This window comes from Lissotriton helveticus, chromosome 2_1 (assembly GCF_964261635.1).
Source record: "Lissotriton helveticus chromosome 2_1, aLisHel1.1, whole genome shotgun sequence".
In the NCBI taxonomy this organism is placed as follows: Eukaryota; Metazoa; Chordata; class Amphibia; order Caudata; family Salamandridae; genus Lissotriton; species Lissotriton helveticus.
In genome coordinates, this window is record NC_136059.1 from 666,374,827 (window position 1) to 666,395,073 (window position 20,247).

At 44.4% G+C, this 20,247-nt stretch overlaps 1 protein-coding gene across 3 annotated transcripts in view; it reads right to left on the reverse strand.

The window, feature by feature from the left end:
- CETN3 (centrin 3) overlaps window positions 1–20,247 on the reverse strand; it is a 146,030-nt gene that overhangs the window by 96,281 nt on the left and 29,502 nt on the right. For all 3 annotated transcript variants that reach the window (XM_078675367.1, XM_078675365.1, XM_078675366.1), the window contains exon 2: window positions 15,910–16,063. In XM_078675367.1, the coding sequence (XP_078531493.1) occupies window positions 15,910–15,953 (44 nt within the window). In that variant the 5' untranslated portion in view covers window positions 15,954–16,063. The remainder of the gene's footprint in view (window positions 1–15,909; window positions 16,064–20,247) is intronic.

Below are 20,247 nucleotides of genomic sequence, written 5' to 3' on the forward strand. Positions count from 1 at the left end.
GCTGCAACACACCACATACACACACCAGCAACAGCACTGGCAGTGTTAGGGCAAACACCTGTCCTGTAGAGTGCAGGCATAACGCACACAGCACCAATGCAAGCAACACACACACGCACACTCGCCTAGCAGCATGTGCAGTGGCAGTGCGTGTTTCTCTTATACAGTACAAGCTCAGCACAGACAGTGGCATTGTAAGCTTCCTTCACAGATGTATGTACACCCAGGGTCCCTCAAGCAGCCTGTGGCAGTGTGAATTTCATCCGCAACCTACAGGTTCTGCATAGCCAGTGCCCACCCACACAATACACACCAGCTACAACACAGGCAGTGGCAGTGTAATCTTCCCTCACACATGTGAACATATACACACCAGACACCGCCCTGCCAGTGCGTTACACATGCTCCTCTGTAGGACTTTGTAATGGATACAAATCAGCTCACTCTGAACCAGTGTGTCATCCGACCCCGTGGGCGAGGGTGAGGTCCACCAGCACCCAATTTTGAGGATCGGCTCTTATTTTTCCTCAACAGACTTTATTCCAGAGCAAAAGAAAGACAAGCATTTGCAATGCAATAGGTCTTGCATTTGCGGGAGTTTGAGCTATTGGCATTGTAAATGACAATGCTTTTTATTTAAGTGTTGTTTTTTTAAAACCGATAAATAAAATGCCATTGTTATTTACAATGCCTATCACTTAAACTCTTGCTAACGCGAGGCCTATTACATTGTAAATGCTTGTTTCTTCAGCTAGCTGGAGTTTTTTTCAGGGAGATTCTGGGTTTCTTTCCTTGCCAAAGAAAAGAGTTAAAGGTGTTGTCTATTTTAGTTAAGAATTCGTTAGAAAACGTCATGGGTAGCATGCTGGAAAGGTAGTTGACTAGTGCGCTAATTATAATTTTTCATGTTTCAACCTTTCCCACCAGGTTAAGAATATCGGTGACCAACCTTCTAGCAGTGTGGTGATATTTTTAATAAGGGCACTTTCGTTGGTCTGGAGGGTGGTGAATAGGTCTTTGGTGAAATTCTAATCTTAGGTATTTAATGCAGTTTGTTTGCCATGTCAGCCTGAGTTTCCAATGATTTCTTTGTTACCGATGTTATTGAGCAGCTTAACCTCTTTTTTTATCTCTGTTGAGTGTATACCCAGCAGTGTGGGAGAATTCTTGTAGGACATTAGGGCCGGCACAGCGGGCTTTGCATTTTCCAAGATCACCAGGACGTCATCTGTGTATGCAGTGATCTTAATCGTGTCTTCATTGAAACTAAGCCCTGGGATATCTTTATTATTTCTTAGTTGATATAGGAAGGTTTTTATGGCTAAAAGAAACAGGGAGAGTGAGAGCGGGCACTGTCTGGTTCCTTGCTTCAAGTTAAAGGGTAAGAAGACAGTGCCGCCAGCTCTCACCCTAGCGGATGGTATGTGGTATAGGGCCTTTATCATGCGGATTAGGTCTTCGCCAAGGTTGAACTTATCAAGTGTTGCTCTAAGATATGTCCAATCAACTTTGTTAAACGCCTTCTCGGCATCTAATGTAATAGCTACTGAGGGGGAGTCTGTTAGTTTGGCCTTTTCCAAAGCATGGCATAAGATTCGTGTGTTGTCACTCGAGAGTCTATTTTTTAAGAAAGCCACCTGTGAGGGGTGTACAAGTTTGGAAATAGGTTTCTGTAGACGGTTAGCCAGGATCATTTCATATACAGTCTAGGTGTATCCACGATATTGGCCGATAATTTTTAGGTTGTGAGGGGTTAGTCCCTTCTTTGAGTATTACCGTGATGATAGCTTCTGCCAGGGTGCCAGTAACCTGACCTGAGTTGACAAAGTGATTGAACAGGTTTAGCAAAGGAGGGATTAAAGGAGTAGCAAAAGTTTTTAAAAAATGTGGCATTGTATCTGTCCGGACCAGGTGCTTTCCCAGTTTTACATTTTTTAATTGTGCCCACTATTTTATCTGGGGTTATTGGTCCATTTATTGAGAATGATTTCTTGCTCTGAAAGAGAGGACAGTTCTCATTTACCTAAGTAATTTTGGCTTTTAGAGATATTTAAATCTGGGTTTTTGTCATATAGGTTTTGATAAAATTCCTTAAATTTTTCTGCTATTTTATCTGATCGGTATGAGCTGTACCAATAGGGTCTAGTAATGTCTTTATTGTGTTTTTCTGAAACTTGAATTTCAAGTATGAGGCAAGGGTTCCAGCTTTGTTGGATTCACATATTCACAGAATGTAATACTTTTTTGTTTATTAATCCAAACCCCAGCTCTGGTGCTTATAAGTTTATTATACTCATATTTCTTTTTCACTACTTAGTTGAGGAGTAGGACATCTCTAGAGGTGATATGTTTTTTCTCAAGCACTGTAATTTCTTTTTCTAATCTTATGAGATTACTATTAGCTTCTTTACTCATGGCAGAACTTATTTTGAGGATCTTGCCTCTTAATGTACTTTTTAGTGCCTCCCAATGTGTGAGATCAGAGGCGTTGCCAATTTTGTTTTCAATCAGAAAGTTGCAAATCACATCTTCAATACTTTGCCTATTTGATTCTGTCGCAATAACTTTGTCATTAAATCTCCAAAGGGGTTGCTTTTTAGGAGGAGTCGTATCAGAGATGGATAAGGTGATGCAGGAATGATGGCGTTACCGGTAATGAGCAGGTAATAAATACGGGAGTACGAATTATGGGGAAATTAGTAAAAAGTATACTCCCTTTATGTGGGATTCTGTACTCTCCAGACATCTATCATGTTAAATTGCTTACATAGGTTACAGAGAATTGTGGGCGATTTATTGGTACAAAAGGGGCAACATGAGTTTTTATCCAGGGCTGGGTCTGGAGGTAGATTGAAGTCCCCCACAAGTATGTGTGTGGTCGAGTCAGGAATAGTCTTGATTTGCTTGGTGAGATCTTCCCAGAAACCCGGGTCTTCCTTGGTGGGTGCATATATATTTGTAATATAAAATTCTGTGTTGTATCTAACTAGTTTCGAGATAACCCATCTACCTTGCGAGTCGGTTGTGCTTTTAACTAGGTCGATGTTTGCCTGCTTTGCAACACGGGTTGGAACCCTGTTCTTTTTGCCAATGGTTCCTGCAAGTATTGAGAACTCGTCCATAGTCCTGTTTTAGGTGTAGTATAATCAAGGGAAGTTTCTTTCTAGATGGTTTATCAAGTTGTTTTTTAACACCTGGGGATATAGCAGTAGAAGTAGTTTTGTTATCGCTTGGAATCACCTGAGATAATAAGAAGATGTAAGTACTGAGCAATATTCCCATAGAAAGGCCATCTGTGTAGATGAAAAGTTTAAAAGTAACTAAGGGCACAAATAATAGTGAAAAACAAAGCATAAGAAAGCACAGAACCATAAACCACTCCATCCCCTTCCCCTCGCCCCTTCCCGCCAAGTAGTTAACAGGCATGGTGAAGAGGAAGAATCCTTCCCCCATGAAAAGAAGTATAAACTTTCTAAATCATCACTGAAAATGTTCGGTTAAGTAAAGGCATATTCAACAGTACATTTTGGCGCATGAAGGCCAACTTGGCTAGCCTTTGACTATTACGTAAGCTAATTTGTGTGTGAACGACAGGGGTAATTTTCTTCAAGTAGGCAGCTGTATTAAACATATGAGAGGCAAATTTTAACAATTGTTGAAATTTTAACTACTAACTGAAGAAGGAGAAATGTTATGCATAATTATGCATATTTATGCATACATATCTATTAATGCTCTATAGTGATGTGATCAGTGTGACTTTCTTGTGAGGTCATCAAGTGTGGTATCCAAGTAAGGTATCCAAGAGTGATTATGAAAGCTACAGCATATCATAAACAACAGTTTCAGCTCTAACAGACTGGACAGTATGTGACCATGTACAAAGATGAAACATTTGACTCTGTATACTCTACATCTCACATGCGTCGTCTGTTTAGCTTTAGAAATTGGGAGTAGTATCCTGGTGGTTTGGTCAGGTAGTATTGGAATACGAACAGTAGAGAAATGCAAGTTAATGTGAGATAATGTTATGAGAGAAATGCTGCACTAGGCTCTAGAGCTTGTGGAGCAGAGAGTGGAGTTGTCCATTAGTGCTTCTTCTTTTTCAATCAATGAACTTTTTCAAAGCTATGTGGTCAGTAAATATACGTGGAGTCCCTTGTACCAAGACGCGATATTTGGCTGGTCCTGCAAATGAGAACTGAAAGTTCATGGCTTTTAGTCTGGGAAGGAGGCCAGGAATCCTTTTCTTGTTTCAACTGTTTCCTTGCAATAGTCCTGTGAGATGAAAACGTTGTTACCTTCCAGAGGATGTGATTATTGTTCTTCATAAAGGATAAGATCAGTTCTACACGTTGGTAGCGGAGTGGTTTGCAAACAATTGGTCGTGGGAATTTTTGGCTAGGTTGCTTCCTGGTAGGGACTCTGTGTGCTCTATCAAATTCTAGAGGTTTGTTAAAAGTAAATTAGTAGCTTGTGTGAACTATTTCTCCAAGAAAGTATTGCATGATCCGGCCGTTTCTTCTTCTCGTTCTAGGAATGAGAAGATTTCTATGTCTGTTTCTGTCTTCAAAGTCTGAAAGTCATTTGGCAAGTGAGTCTGAGGGGATATTGAGTTTTTGAAGTGATTTAGACACTTTAGCTTCCGAGTCCTCCAGTTGGCTGATTCTACCTTCTGTTTCTGCGATTCGGGAGTTTGTTTCTCTGTTATCTTGATGGATAGCAGAGATCTCGTTTTGCATGACGTACGTGTTTTCCTACGTTGACTTAGCTAGGATGGGGACCTCTGCTAGTTTTTTCAAGATACTTTTCATAGTCGAGTTGATGTCTTGCTTATTTTTTTATAGGTGAAACTGGAATCGGAGGGTCAGCTTTGAGTCTTTTCAGGGTTGTTTTGTTGTCTTTGTCTGCCATGTTTGCTAGAGAGCAATATTGTCATGAGGCTTTGATGGAAGGCAGGATTACCCTTACAATGGAGATCGGTGGTAAAGCCAGTGGAAAGGTTCGCCCACGGAGTTGTTCAGGATACGACCCTTGGATATAATCAGATAGTTCAAAGGTTGTAGGCACGGAGTTCAGTGGGGTTTATGAGTTGGTGATACAGACTGTTGATCACAAGTTACTGAATCAGGTAGTGATCTGAAGGAAATTACCTCATACTATAGGCAGTATTCATAGGTCACATAAGAGAAGTGTGGGATATAGGATATAGTCTCACGGTATATGTTTGTATGGTGTACTGAAAGCTGCAAGATTATCCCCTATAGAGCACTGGAATATAGGAGTGTCTCATGAGGCTAGTATGAGGCCACCTGAAGCAATGTGTGCTTTTACTTTATGATCTTAGTATCTTAGTATAGGGTTGTGTTAGAACTGGGGGTCTCTAGTTGGCAGAGGTAGGTACCACTGTCCAAATAGGGACCCTTGCTTCTAGTCAGGGTAAGCCTACTCGCCCCTTGGTAGCTTGGTACGAGCAGTCAGGCTTATCAAAGGCAATGTGCTAAGTATGTGTACCAACACTCACAGTAACACAGTGAAAACACCACAAACTGACTCTACAACAGTTTAGAAAAATAAAGGTATTTAATCTAAACTACACAAGACCAAAAAGTCCAAAATCCAACACACACAGTTCAAGAATATGGTTTCAAAAGTGTTCTTAAGGTTGCGTTAAAATAATCCACAGTTGCGTCACGTTTTAGCCAACAGTACCTTTTGATGTGACAAAAGTTCCAAGTGAAAGCTGCAGCGTTGAAAAGCAAGCGATGCGTCACTCCTGAGACCCTGGGGAGGCGATGCGACAACCCCGCTGGATGTAGCAGGCGTGTTGCAGTGACTCCGGTCTGTATGGGGAGGGATACGATACCTTGCGTGGATTCCAGTGCACAGGTTTCGGTGGAAGCAGCTTGCAAAAGGTACGATGCGACGATCTTCGGGGCGGCGGCAATCTCCGGTGCGGCGACGATGCGCGCCTCACCGTCGATCTTCTACTCTCGCAGCACCTCAATGCGATGGCTCTGCGACGAATCTCGCAGCGACGTGATGCGGTCCGCAAGCACTCGGTGCGACGATCTCACCCAGTGACGACAGGCTCTGCGACGATACTTGCAGCGATGGTAATCTTCCCGCACCGGACTGGTGCGTCCCGCAAGCGAAGGATGCGACGACTCTGGCAGTGGCAACAGGCGCTGCGACGATCTCGCCCTTGGTAGTGGCGGGAATTTCCTCGCACTGACGGGGATGCGCTCCGCAAGCGAGCGATGCGTTAAAACTTGCAAAAAGTCTTTACAATTTTGGTTTCCAGCTTCCCAACACAGGTACAACTTCCAGAGGCACCACAATTGGCCCAAGCACTCTAGGAAGGACAGAATTCTCTCAGCAGAGTTCAGGGAAGCTGGGGGTGAAGTCCTTTTGTTCCTGAGACTTCTTAACAGGGTGCCAGCTATTCTTCAGGCCCTTGGAGATTCCTTAAAGCAAGAGGACACAGCACAAAGCAAAGTCCTTCCCCTCTCCTTGGCAGCAAAGCAACTGCAGGTCAGTCCAGCAAAGCAACAGCAGGACAGTCTTCCTTCTTTAGTCTTCCAGCTTTCTCCTTGGCAGAGGTTCCTTCTTGATTCCAGGATCTAATTTTCTGAAGTCAGGGGTCCTGTACTTATACCCCTAAAAGTCTTTGTTCCCTTTGTGCAGGAGGCCTTTGAGCACGGTCTGAACCAGTTCTGGGTGTTCCTTGAACACTTTGTTTTCCTGGTCTCTCCTTTCCTTTCAGAGAGAGGGGAAGGGTCGTCCGCCGCCCAGCAGGAGGTGGAGCCAGCATTGTGGAAGGCAGGCACAGCCCTATTCAGGGCCCGGTGCTACCCCCTCCCACCACTCTAGATGCAGTTGGAGCTATTCAGCCCAGGAATGGCCCACTCAGCATCTGGGTGCCACCCAGTCCCTGTCACTCACAAACCAGACAGTCAATTCACAAACAGGCCAAGACACACAGAAACGTCAGACAAGAGAACAGCAACTTTCTAAAAGTGCTGTTCTCAAACACAGGATTTAAAAACAACCTTTCCTAAAAGATGTGTTATTAAATTCTGAGTTCAGGGATACCAGGCGTTTATGTCCTACCGTGCTCCTATGGGAAGATATGCTGGTAGCCACTGTAGCCAGCATTCCCCATGATAGCCTATAGGCAAGGTAGCCTTACAATAGTGAAAAACGAAAATGGCTGTCATTCACTACCAGAGCATGTCACCTGCAGTAGTACAAGCTCTACCTTCCACATACACTGCACCCTGCCCAAGGGGGTACCTTGGACCTTCCATAGGGGTGACCAATGTGCACAGAAAGGGAAGGGTTAGGCCTGGTCAGTGGGGACACTGACCAGGAGGACATGGCAGTTCACAGACTGCCCACAGGCCCTACGGGGCAGGCCTGAGACACCATTTTAGGGCTGCTCATGTGGGTGGCACAATCAGTGCTGCAGGCCCACTAGTAGCATTTGTTATCACCAGCCCTGGCACACTCAGTGCACTTTACTAGGGACTTCTTGGTGACACAAATATGCCAATCATGGATAACCAACTACTACCATAATTTACACAGGGAGCACTTGCACTTTGACACTGATCAGCAGTGGCAAAGTGCCCAAAGCATCTATACCAGCAAAAACGAAATCCAGCACAGCGTCAAAAATACAGGGGGCAGAGGCAAATAGACAGGGGAAACAACGCCAAAGATGCCAGGTCTAACAGGTTGTATATAGTATAGGGTTAGCCAAATTTCATAGGCGCTCTTACATTACTAGGCGGTCTCCTTTTCGAGGGTCGCAAATGTCCGCCATTTTAGAGATCTTGTTACTGCAAGATTTCTTGATTGTATTAGTACACTATGACAGCAGCGGTACAGCACAACTGAGTTCAGCAGATCAGTGTAACAGTCAGATGGTTCAGAAGATCCGATGATGTGACATCATCTCTGGAGAATACTAAGCCGATGTTCCCGTGGTGGGACTTTGAAGCAAGCCGGCAGTCAGCCAACAAACAGGACAACTGCAAACAGTGTAGAGTAACCTGGAAGAGCCACATCCACATCTGATCAAGTGCATACACTGGCCTAGATCAAGGCATGCAGCTCGCTAAGTGCATCAATCATAGTGATGTGATAGTTAGGGTAATCTTTCTTGAATTTACGTTTATCCAAAATTACCCATCAGCCATATTGGAGTCAGGCAACGAGTCAGACAGACATACTTTGGCTGTAATAATAGTTTAGCCTACAAAAAAGTAGAGGCTTATTTGGTCTTATTCACCCAAATTGTCTTGAACACAGCAATCTCAGCATACATTGAAGCAGTGGGCTTTCCGTGTGTTGTCGCGCTTTTGAGAACGCGTCCAGCCGCCATGTTAGAGTGAGTCAAGCCGGCAGGCAAGTACGCGCTAATATGAACTTAATATGAGCCTAAAGACTTGTTATTAAAGACTTGTTATTCCATGTTCTTGGGACGCCTTACTCGCATAGTACGTTCATTCGTTGAGGCGGCGAGACAGGGGTTAATCCGATGGTCTCTGGAATGTGCCAAGTGGGTGTAGGCAGATCTGGCAATCAACACCAAGCGGTAGCCTCCAGGGCTAACTTGTTCCCATGCAAGGAGGTGCAGGCTCAAGCCGCCATCTGCCTCGAGCTGGGGGATGTTAATTTACATAATATGTATCCTACAAATTAATATATTTGATTTCCTTTCAGTTATAGGCAACAACTACACCTATAATAAAAAATTACAATTGGGCCATAACGCGGCCTGCGGGAGACGAACAGTAAGGTAATATACTTACTAAATATTTTCACCAATAATCAACGAAAATTGGAATCTACCACACACGGTTCTGATGAAGTCCATGGACCCATAGATGCAACAAAAGGCCAAAACATGACTACCAGATCTCTTGATGTTTTGGACCCATTATTTGACCAAAATAACTGCTACGTTTTTAGTCTTAACGCTATCCCCCCATTTTTCAATAAATCGTATTCACAGGCATTGGAGATCATTTTACTTGTTTCATCCAGATCTCACCACTGTCTTAAACCCAGACAATGGCTCACTTGGAGAACCGAACCCTCAAGTGAGAGACCAGATGATGAACCTATCCACTATCCACTACACCACCCCAACGGAGATAATATACACTATTGGTGGTGACAACCTGGTTGAGGGTCTCCAAGATAATCTCTTTGAGGATCTGGTCTATATACTGGTGAGGTTCATTCCCCCCTTGATTTAGATTGAGAATTTGTGGCATTTTAGAAAACTGTTCATGGCATTATAGTGATATGCAAAAGCAGTTGTTCTAGCAAAAAAGAACATCTAGCAAGTTTATATAGAGTCTTGGACCAGAAAAGGTTACCAGCTTTTACTGTTTTTGTTCAATAATAGGTCTGACACTTTAAAAGTATTCTGCTATTTATGATTTTCTGCTCGGAACATGATTTATTACCAACTGCATCAGATCCGGGCTTATCTGTCTGGCTATGTTTACAGCATTCGTTGGTTCTGGAGCTCTTTCCAGATCCTAAATAAACTGGTGTAAAATTGAAGTCTTACCTGTCAAGTCAAGTTTACTAACTGGAATACCAAATGTGATAGAGGTGGGATTAAATATTTGGCTGTTAGAACCCATAACAATATTTATTGGTCTACCAAGTCTAATACTGAAATTACTACAGAATCAGGAAGGGTTTGTTTGTTTGTTCAGAAACGGAATTACCTAAATGGGTTTTTCTCAGTTGTAGTAAATGTTTTGGAAATGGCTATTCTTCATAAATTAATGTCTTTATTCAATTTGTTGTTCGCATGACTGTAGAATAGGTGTACACAAAAAGGGCATTCAAAAGTTCCCATATAGTGGGGCATGGGGGTTAGAATTGAAGCTCCCAGGAATAAAGGAAGCATTTTGTAACCTTGGCCAAATGAATATTGAAACAAATAGTGTAAAACTAGAGTATTAAAAGTTCAGATATAAGCTCACTAATAAGGAGACATACTTTCTGTTGGACCTGTCAGCCTTAGGGTCTTCTTCCCCTACCTTTTTGCCCTTGCGCCTCCTATTTTCACTGTACCTTTTTGTTGGACCTAGGACTCTGGGCGCCTCACCACTGCTAAACAGTGCGGAGGTGCAGGTGCTCTCCCCTAAAACCATATGAAGCTGGCATATCTGCCACAAGCCCCTGCTACCACAGTAAGGCTTAATCCTCCGTAGGCTAACATTGGGAAGCCCCCTTACGGGATAATTTCTGACAGTGACCTAATAAGCCTGTCATGTTTGGTCTTGTTGGACTTGGGGCGGGGAACCCTTTCCAATGATATATGGGGTTTGGGCACTACTACGCTAGGGATCCCACTTTTATAAAGTTGACCTTTTCCTGCCTACACTAAGATTGGGCACTGCAGACTCCCCCCTCCCCTCTGCATACTGATAGCTGCCTGGGTTGGGAGGTGGGAGTGGTGATTCTCACTTTCTCCCCTGGGATGGGCTGTGATGGGCTGCCCACTGTAGCCTTAACGGCCTGTCTCTCGTCACTGTGACAGCTAGGTCAGGGAAGGCAGGGAACATACCAGAACTCCCTGGACTCTTCTAGAAGCCCCTGCCCACAGACCCTTCCAGAGACTTCTACCACTTACTAGCCCCTAGACTGAAAGATATATGAGGGAGGGTCCTGGCCTCACTTCTTTGTTACACTGCTGGACTACGAGGACTCTGCTGGAGTGAGGACTGTTGCGTCAGGAAGAATTGCCACTTGGGAGGGGGCTGACTGCTACAAGGAACTGCTGTCCCTGCTTGATGAGCTGCCCTACTGCCTGCTGATCCAGCCTTGCCAGAGAAACTGGAAATAACATCCCCCAGAGTGTCTCCACCATATTCATAAGAACTGCCTTTATGGGACTATACCCCTTTGTCTAAAAGCTGCTTCTGCAGAACTTTAAGGACGACAACGTTTTCTTTTAATTGGAAACTGCCTCTGCAGAATCTATAAGGGCAACAACGGCCTCCATCTTCGAAGAACTGCCCCTGCAACATTCACCAGGGCAGCGACGTGCTGCTTGCCTCCAAAGCCTGCCTCAGCAACACAGAGAGCGTGTGAGGGAACCTTTCTATGGCCCTTTGAAGCACCGCCGCCGCCTGAGTAGAGCGCGCCATGCAGATCACCCAGCTGGGCGCTAATTAGATTACTCCAGGAGACACCACCGTGGGGCTGAGCTCAAAACCTCTTGAGAACTCTCAACCTCACCACCACTGGCCCAGAGTCTGCAAGGGGTTACATTTTGCTAACCGGGACGCCGTGCGGGATCTGTTGGCGCCCAGCAACCAAGACGCAAGGGAAGCGCTGTGGGTACCCTTTCACCGCCACTTGTCCGGGTGCCAGGGAGATTCAAATCTGCCTCCCCATAATCATCGTCATGGCCCAGGAAACTCTGGAAACCCGTGAGCTGCCCCACTGATGTCAGAGCAGGGCCGCGCAGGGATTGGTGCAACGTCACAGCAGGACAGCGTTGAGATTGGTTCAGGATGGAGAGTTGCCCAGCAACTAGGGGCTCGTCATCGGGAGGATCCAGGAAGTGTGAGGCGTCCCGACCCTGCCCCGGGATCAGCTGTGCCGGCGAGGAACGAAGAGGGACCGCACTCCCCCCCTCCCCCCAGGTAACCGCTCTGAGCAAGGAGTGTGGTGTTGTTACCATCTGGGTCGGGAGGGGGTTTGCTGATCTGAGGGTGAGCATGCTCGCGGTGTCCCGCCTGGCCAGCACAAGGAAGGGGGAATGAAACTGCTGGGGACTGCCTTCATGGAATAGCAGGCCGGCCAGGGGCTGTGGAAATAAGTAACAGGAACTGGTTTGGCGGACTGGCAAGACATTTGAAACTATAGCGAGCCCCACTCCCGGTAACACTCGCACACCAGGAACGGTACTAATTGAACAGCGGGCCTGCCGGGGACTGCACAGGCATCGCCCAGTTAGGTAGAACATCGCCTGCCTCCATCAAGGGACTGTTCCTCCCCGCGTTTCCTGCCCAACCCTGACAGGTAGTTCGGCCCCTATGCACATTGAAGGGCAGTGCTGCGCCGGAGCCCATTCCTCCTCAAATTAGTGGCAGTAGGAGCCTCATTGCACAGGAGAGAACAGACAGGTGCTCATGACTCCCTACACATGGAAAAACAAAACTAATTCCTACCTCCAAATAGTGACTACTTTGCAAACGGCCTGTGGCTGAGAAACACGGGACCCCCAAGATATCTTGTTAACAGCTCACAAAAGACATTTGCACTGGGAACCGGTTGCTATTTATGATGGAGTCTTACTGTTTCTGAACGTGGCGCCACTCCTAGGTAAGGATAACTTTACCCTCTTTCTGTACAACTGGATTTACCTGATTATTGATCTTGTCATCTGTGGGCCTTACATAAATATTAGATAAAGATACTTTTATTTTTATAAAACAGGCGTGGTGTCCTTTTGTGTGTGTGATTTACTGGGTTATTGTTGAAGGGTGTTGCACAAATACTTTACACATTGCCTCTGAAGTTAAGCCTTCCCGCTCTGCGCCAGGCTACCCTGTCGGAAGCGGTGGTCCCTACTTGGACTAGGGTGCATACCCCGGCCAACAAGAGACACCGGTTCTAACACTTTTCAAATTTTTAGAATGCTTAACTACACTGTTACCTTGCAGCACAGCTGGTGTCTCTCAGTTGTAGGGAGTAGTACGCTGCAGGTAGCAAGACGTCTATAAACTATTTTAATGCAAAGGTATTGATGGAATGCATAATATGAATAAATTAAGCTGTGTTAGAGTTGATAATTAGGCATTTCCATTTGGGTTTCACTCAGGGACATCAAGTTGTGGGGATAGAACATTGTAGAAAATAAATGTTAAACTACAGGTGCTGAATAATATTAATACAGATAATCCTGAACTCCTGCCCCTGGACATTGAGTCACAGGCTAAGGAGCTGCAGAAGGGTAATTTGTTCAAATGTCTAAAATAAAAACAGTCAAAAGAATTGATTAGAACCCTTGTGAAGAGCACAAGCCTTCCCTGGAGGATAAAGACAGGCTTCTAAGAAGTGTCTCTCAACCTCTTTCTGTAAAGAAAACGTTCTAGAATGCATAATTGTTTACAGGGAAATGCTTACATGGATCTAATTTGGTATCTGTAGAGGTCAAATGTGAAGATGAAATTAATGATGCTTTCAGGGGATTGAAAGTAACTTATGCTTATGACCAAGATATAAATACATAGCTATTTACTCCTGGTTGACTGTTTTCCAGCAGCACATATCCCAGTGCTATCTTGCAATTGGAAGAACTGTGTATTAACTCGTTTTTCAAGTTCCCGGGTGACAAGATCAATAATGGACGTGAGAGGTAAAGGATAAACTATAATTTCTAAACCAGACATTCTGGGACCTGAGGAAGCCACAGAAAGTGACTCTTTAAGAGGAACAGGAGTACCATAAAAATATATTTCATGAGGCTAAATCTCAATTAACCCGAGCACCACAACTTCTTGCACTTCAGAAGAATCCCAATAAAGTTGTGGAAATGGGAGAGGTAAAAACACATTTGCCCTACCAGTGCAGTTCATCTAAGGACTTCACCCAAGAAGGGATTTCAAGCGAAGCCAGAGATTTTTAAGCTGGACCCTGATTATCTAAAGTAACCTATCATTTGAGTGGATCATTTTACAGTTTCCCAAGAATTTCTCTTCACCTGAAAATGGCATGCCACGTGGAAAATGAAGTTGTTTAGGGACTTGTGCCAATTATCGACCACTCTCCCATAAACTGGCCTCTCGGTGATAGGATTGGTGAGACTTCTACTTGAAGGGAAAGACAATATTAAAGAGAATGTTACAGATAATGCAATGGTTCTCTAGGCAAACAGTGGTAGCAGAGATCTTACCAAAAACAGTACACATTTGCAATTCTAAGGGTTTTAAAACCATGCCAGGGTTTAAAAAGTCCAAACTTTTGGGAAGTGGAAATCAAAGCACTTTCTTAGCATCATGCCCACTGAAGGAAATGAAATAAGTTCAGCAAAATGATCTTAGTATTCTCCAGAAGGAATGTAATTTGTTCAAAATTGTCCAATTTTGGATATTTTAAGCAGTCACTAAAGATGCTACTTTGAGATGTGAAACAGCAATGCATTAATTTGAGACAACTTCTTCTCTTCACGCTACAAGATGTTAGCCTCTTTAACTCCAAAAGATGACTGAGAAGGAGCTGGACCGCTACTCTTACAAAAGTACTGACCACTGCCAACTGAAGAGGAAGAATTTCAAATAGGATTAGTTCCGCCTTGTCACATCTACATTTGAATCAAACTACTTAGAAGTACATAGCTCAGCTGTAGGTTAGTCTTATTGGAGATGAATACCCACTCTGCAAAGGGTATGGAAGAATGCTGAAATATCCTGTGAGCTCCTCTGTGGATGGACAGGCAAAGGAGAAAAATGATGCAGAAGATATTTGTCTTTCAGGCGCATAGAAAGATTATCCAAGAAGCAGTCTGGAAAAATTGTGTTCTTTACAACCTTGATAACATTTTTGTCAACCAAGATGCATGATTGGGTTTCTCCATTTCTTTTTTAGAAGAAGACACTATTGACATTATAAATTTCTGTGTGATCACAAGATAAACAATAAGCAGCAAAGGAATGCAACAATGTATTGGTACATGATATACGAACTCTAGGTGAGTGTACTTATGTTGGACCTCAACTATATTCCAATTAGCATATGATGTGCTACAACATTTTAACTCAACAAAACTACAATGCAACAGCTTGTAGTGGTTGGAGGCACACTTAATAAAATGATGCAGCTAAAGCATGCAAGGATATCCGAGCATAAACAAAGTATGAGCTCACTATCAAGATCTAGTCATAATTCTTGACCTGTGTGTATTGCTGCCAGAAGACGAGCATGTCCAGTCCTTATCTAAACTGAAAAAGCAAGCTCAGTGCATAGTATGATAATTAAAAAACAGATTTTACTTTCTCATTTGCAGGGCTGAGAAGCTTAAAGATAATTTATGGTGCAGGAAAGTCCAATTATTAGGCTCCTCCCCAGGTGCTTATAGAGACAGACCCACTTACCACATCGTGCAATAGTGTAGAAGCACTCGAATTGGCATGTATGCAAGTCTAGATTTGTACAGACAAATTGAATGTGCTGCGTTATGCACCTAAACCAGCCAAAAGGATGCCCAGCAGAGAAACTGAAGCAGGTCCCACTGTAACAGCAGGGTGTGTATTCTAGAAGATTTTGGCACCTAAATCCTTGAAAAAAGAAAGTGATCCTTGAAAAAAGAAAGTGATTATAGGTGGCAATCAAGTTTTAATGTAGCCAAATTCCGAAGAAGTCAAGCTAGGGAAAGCGTAGAAGTGCATACTAGAAGCCAAAACTCTAGAGAAAGATGTTAGACTTACTCTATTCAAACAGGATATCGCAAGAAGGGTAAATAGCCACCAAAATGCTAAGTTGCACAGGAAGAGATTCAGTCAGAGAAGAAAAGGAAGCTGTTGTATAAATGATTAATAAGCTCTCATCTGGAGTATCATGTCCAGCTCAAAATAGACACTCCAAAGCAATCAAGATAACACTGTTTACATCGAGCATCTTATGCAGCATATTCTTAAAAAACCAAACAATCCTTAACTATTACATAGGATAACAAAAGAGCAGTTTTTTTGTTGCATTCCAGGTGGCCATGGTCAGCATAGCAAAGTCCTTTACAGAAAGCTTGGTGCGGCACCACCAAAAAATGTAAAATACAAAAATAAAACTTAAAAAAAGAACAATACATGCGCATATTAAACGAGTAAAAACATAATTGTCATTGTTTACTTGGACAATATTGGAAATCACCTTTGAAACTCCAGGCCTACGTTGTTGGGGGTGACTGAGGACATCACAGCAAGAACAAAACAACCAGGAGATGGGAGACCTTGCCAGTAACAGCAATTGTTTTATAGTTGATACGTCACCAGTCAATCACCATCATTCCCATGCTGACGTCAACCTAGAAGTAAACAAACACTTTAGCTAGATTGTTTTTCTTTATCACAAGGCAATTCCTAGCCTTTAATGACATTTGGTTTGTGTTAAAAAAAAGTATGTAAAGGGCAAAATCGCCACACACCGAACGTGCAGCCAGTCAGGGAATTTATACATTAAAATATTGGTTGAATGCTTAAGGTTCAAAACCCGGCGGGTCCACTCAGCCTTTTATCCATCGGAGGTCGATAAAATGAGTACCATTGAGTTGGGTAACAATAAACATCTGTTATTCAGCGTCAAGATACCTATGGGTGAACAAGCTCTTTACAAATACACGTTATGTTATGTTATGTTATCAGGGCACAAGTCGGGGGTACACGCGGGTACACCTCGTCCACCCACTATTTTCACAGGGTGGACGCCACCCTGCTAAGAAGTTGGGTCCCACAGAAATATGTTGAACTTGTCCCAGTGTAATTTTGAGACACCGGGACACGTTCATCAGCTCCAGGACGTTGTCTGCATTGGATTCCCAGCAGCAATGTGCAGGCAGCGAGGAGGCACTCTTTTTCACCTTCAGCTGGGCAACGATAAAGAAGTTAAGGAGCCATCTGCCTCCTTTTGATCGTGTACGGGACTGGAGACGTCCTGGAACCTCACAAATGCGCCGGCGAAGAAACAAAAGCACACAGCTTGTTATCTCTTCACACGTATTTAAGAGATGCATGCTTTTTACTTTGTTGTAAATAAGTGCATGCACTGTAAGTATGTCAGATGGGTCGGTTTGTCTCATTTCCACAAATGATTTAAATAGCACTATTTTATTTCTTTTATAATGCTACTCATCACAATGCATAGTGTTAGAGCGCTTTACTTAACATTCACATTATCCATTCCAAATAAATCATTTAAGTGTATAAATTAATGTACAAGATGTGTTACATGAGACAGTAAGGGTTACAAGATGTAGGAGTCAAATACCCTTCATAGCTCACTGTGGTCTACTAGAAGGACTACAATTTATTAACTGCAAGTAACAAAAGGATATCTGTGTTCAAAGCAGTAATCCACTTAACTATTTACATAAAATAAAAATCTGTGATCTGCATGTTACATGATATGCTTTGCAGGAGACATCTTTTTTTTAGACATTTTATTGCATTTTCGGTTGGCATATGTTATAACATACACATATCAGAGCATCACTTCCAATTAGGTCACTTCCTGTGATGCCACATGGAATATCACACGTCATGAGCCTTGATGGCACGCATCATGATGTCACTTGCATACTACCTAACTTGATCAGATGGTGAAGGAAGGGTAAGCGTCTCGAACTCTCGTGAGACTACGTCACTTTGGACGAAGCTCTGCTTCACACCAAAAATTCACTGTTGATGTGCATTGGGCGCGCTGGATTGTTCCTCTACGCTTAACCTTCCTTCACCATTAAGAAGGTGAATTCAAAGTATTGGTTCCACACGGTCCCACACGAATCATCAAAGTGGTGACGTCATCTGGAAACACAGGGGTCACAATCCCGAAAAGATTGAAGGTCCTGAAGATAGCCTTAAGGATTTTTAACAAATATAAGGCTGAAACGTCGACTTGCTTGTCCACATCTTTTGATTAGGATTTGTTTTGTACAGCGATATCTTTGTATATATTTAACAAGACAAGCTGTCATTCATTTACACAGAGTGGAATACAACACAAGTGGATTTAAAGAATAATTCATTAATTTCTTGTCCATTTGTTTATTGCTGATTTGTTTTTATACAACTGTACCCTTTATGATGAAAACTTTATATAAAACAATATTTCTATAAAATCCATTTCCCGTGTAGCTTTTTCGCTATTGAGTATTCACCATTTTGTCAAAAGTAAAAGTGACACAATTTATTTTAATAACAGGTCTTAATTTAATTAAGTTGGTCATTAAACATTCAATCAGAGATCGACCAATTACCTGTCACTTAGGTATTACTAAGCAAAACCCCTTGCTAGCACCTTATTATACTGAGCTACAGTACGTGGCGTGGTGGGCTTTATGGGCAACCCGATTTTCCATTTTTCCCACTGTCCCTATGGTAATGGACTTAATCAAAAACGGTCAGCCAGGAATCTAGCAATTGTGAACACACAATCTTCCCCTACGGATACCCTTCCTAAAACCTTCCAAAGGTCGAACCAGGAAACCACCATTGATTTCATTCTGGTATCAAATCCTTATAACGAAACCTGCTCCATTGCTGATACCCAATTTACTCCCTTTAGCGATCATGCCATTTTAACTTGCGAGTTTCGATCCGTTCTGGGAGAGCGGCCCATCAAACAGGTTTCTGATCCACCAGTCTTAGCCAGAAGGAATGGTTACCTGCTGAAGTGGGCTCAGATTGAGAGTTCTAAACTCCTCCCTGAATTGGTGAGCAAATCTCACGACAGTATTGAAATCTGCCTGGATTCGAATATCTCACCCGGGAAATGCTGTTTGGGTTTACTAAAATCTTAGAAAATATAAGTAGTGTGTTAATATTCTACAAATCTAAAAAAATCAAAGGACTGGTTCGACACCGCGTGCTCAAAACTAAGAAAGGACATGGCAATAGTCCTTAAGACTCAACCCAGAGACACCATATTAATTGCATCACTCCGTAGGGAGTTCAAAAAGGCAAGAAAGCTCAGGGAAAGGTCTCTAAGGCAGGAGATGTGAGTTAAATTAAAGGAGACCTCACAAGCTGGCAATACCAAAGAGTTTTGGGATATAATTAATGCCCCTCACTTTAAGATGCAAATAGATCCCTCATTAGAGTCTCATGGAGGCGAAGAGGATTGGACGGCACATTATTCAAATATTTTCTCCCTCACGGAGTCTTTGCCCTCCCTCCACAATTCGGCAGATCCAAAACACAGGAAAAATTAGTGTTCTCCCTTCCAGAGGTAAAGTGTGGCTTAGAGGCATGCAGCGTGGGAAAAGCGCTGGGCCCAGAAGGGGTTCCTATAGAATTCTTTAAGGAGGATCAGGAGCTCTGGGTCCCGGTGCTGACGAATGGTTTTAATAAGACTGCACAATCAGGCCCTTTACCTTCATGGAGGACGAGCGTTATAGTCCCCCTTCACAAAAAGGGAAACAAGGGGAATCCGAAAAGCTATAGACCAATATCTTTGATAGACACAACAGCCAAAATAATGGGTCGCGGGGCGTGGCTAGCTGCATGGCGGAGTAAGACGTGCCTCGGCAACGCTCCCGGCAGAGCTGCTTATGATCCGGCGATTTCTATGCCCTTAGCCTACAAAATTCGGGAAAAAATACGGCGGAGGAGTGGGCGGAGGTTGGAGGTGCAGGCACGTTCCTCCGGTTTGCCCTCCCGTTGTGGGGAGACCGACTTGCTCGAGAGCCTTCCCTGGAGACCCGAGGTGCCTCAAGATGGCGGAGGCGGTCGGAGCCGGGATCCGGAGCTGACGCGGCTCGAGGGCTGCGACGAAGACGGGCGGACCGCTTCCCCCTCCCGCGTGAGTGCGGTTGCTCCGGAATTGACGACCGACGCCTGGGAGCCCCCCCCCCGCTGACGGACCACGGTGGCGGATTGGGGCCTGTGGAGCCGGGGACTGAAGTTACTGGCCGCGGACCGCTCTCCCTGGGACGGGAGCCAAGTAAGAGGCGCTCGCACCTGAGCGCAACGTTGTCCCGCCGGGGCCTGCACGGGGCTGTGGGGTGGTAGTTCCCCCCTCCCCCCCCCCCCTCCCACCGCCTCTACGCACGGAGCCCTAGTGGGAATCCCGGACCCCGGTGTCACACGGGCGCAATCCGTCATCTTGCCTCCCTATTCCCCCTGAGACACGAGGGGACCCGGTGACGGCCTGGCTCAGGGGGAAGTGCCTGGCCCACAACGCCTGGAAGTAGCGGAGGTGGGGGCATCGTAGCGAAGTTTGACGAGACCCGGGGGTCAGCCTCGGGGGCAACACTGAGCAGGTCTCCCGGCGGCCGGACTGCGGGCATTGGGGCTCCCCCCCCGGGGTCCAGAATGGGTAAAGGGAACCCGCCACAACGCTCTACCAGGCAGGGGTCCATTGAGTCCTTCACCACCAACCGGACCCCCAACGATATGTCCGCAGGAGCGCGGGACACGCATGCGGACACCGTCATGCTCCTGGAGGCGATCCAGGCCTCCAGGACTGATATTCAGGACTCCAGAGCTGCCCTTG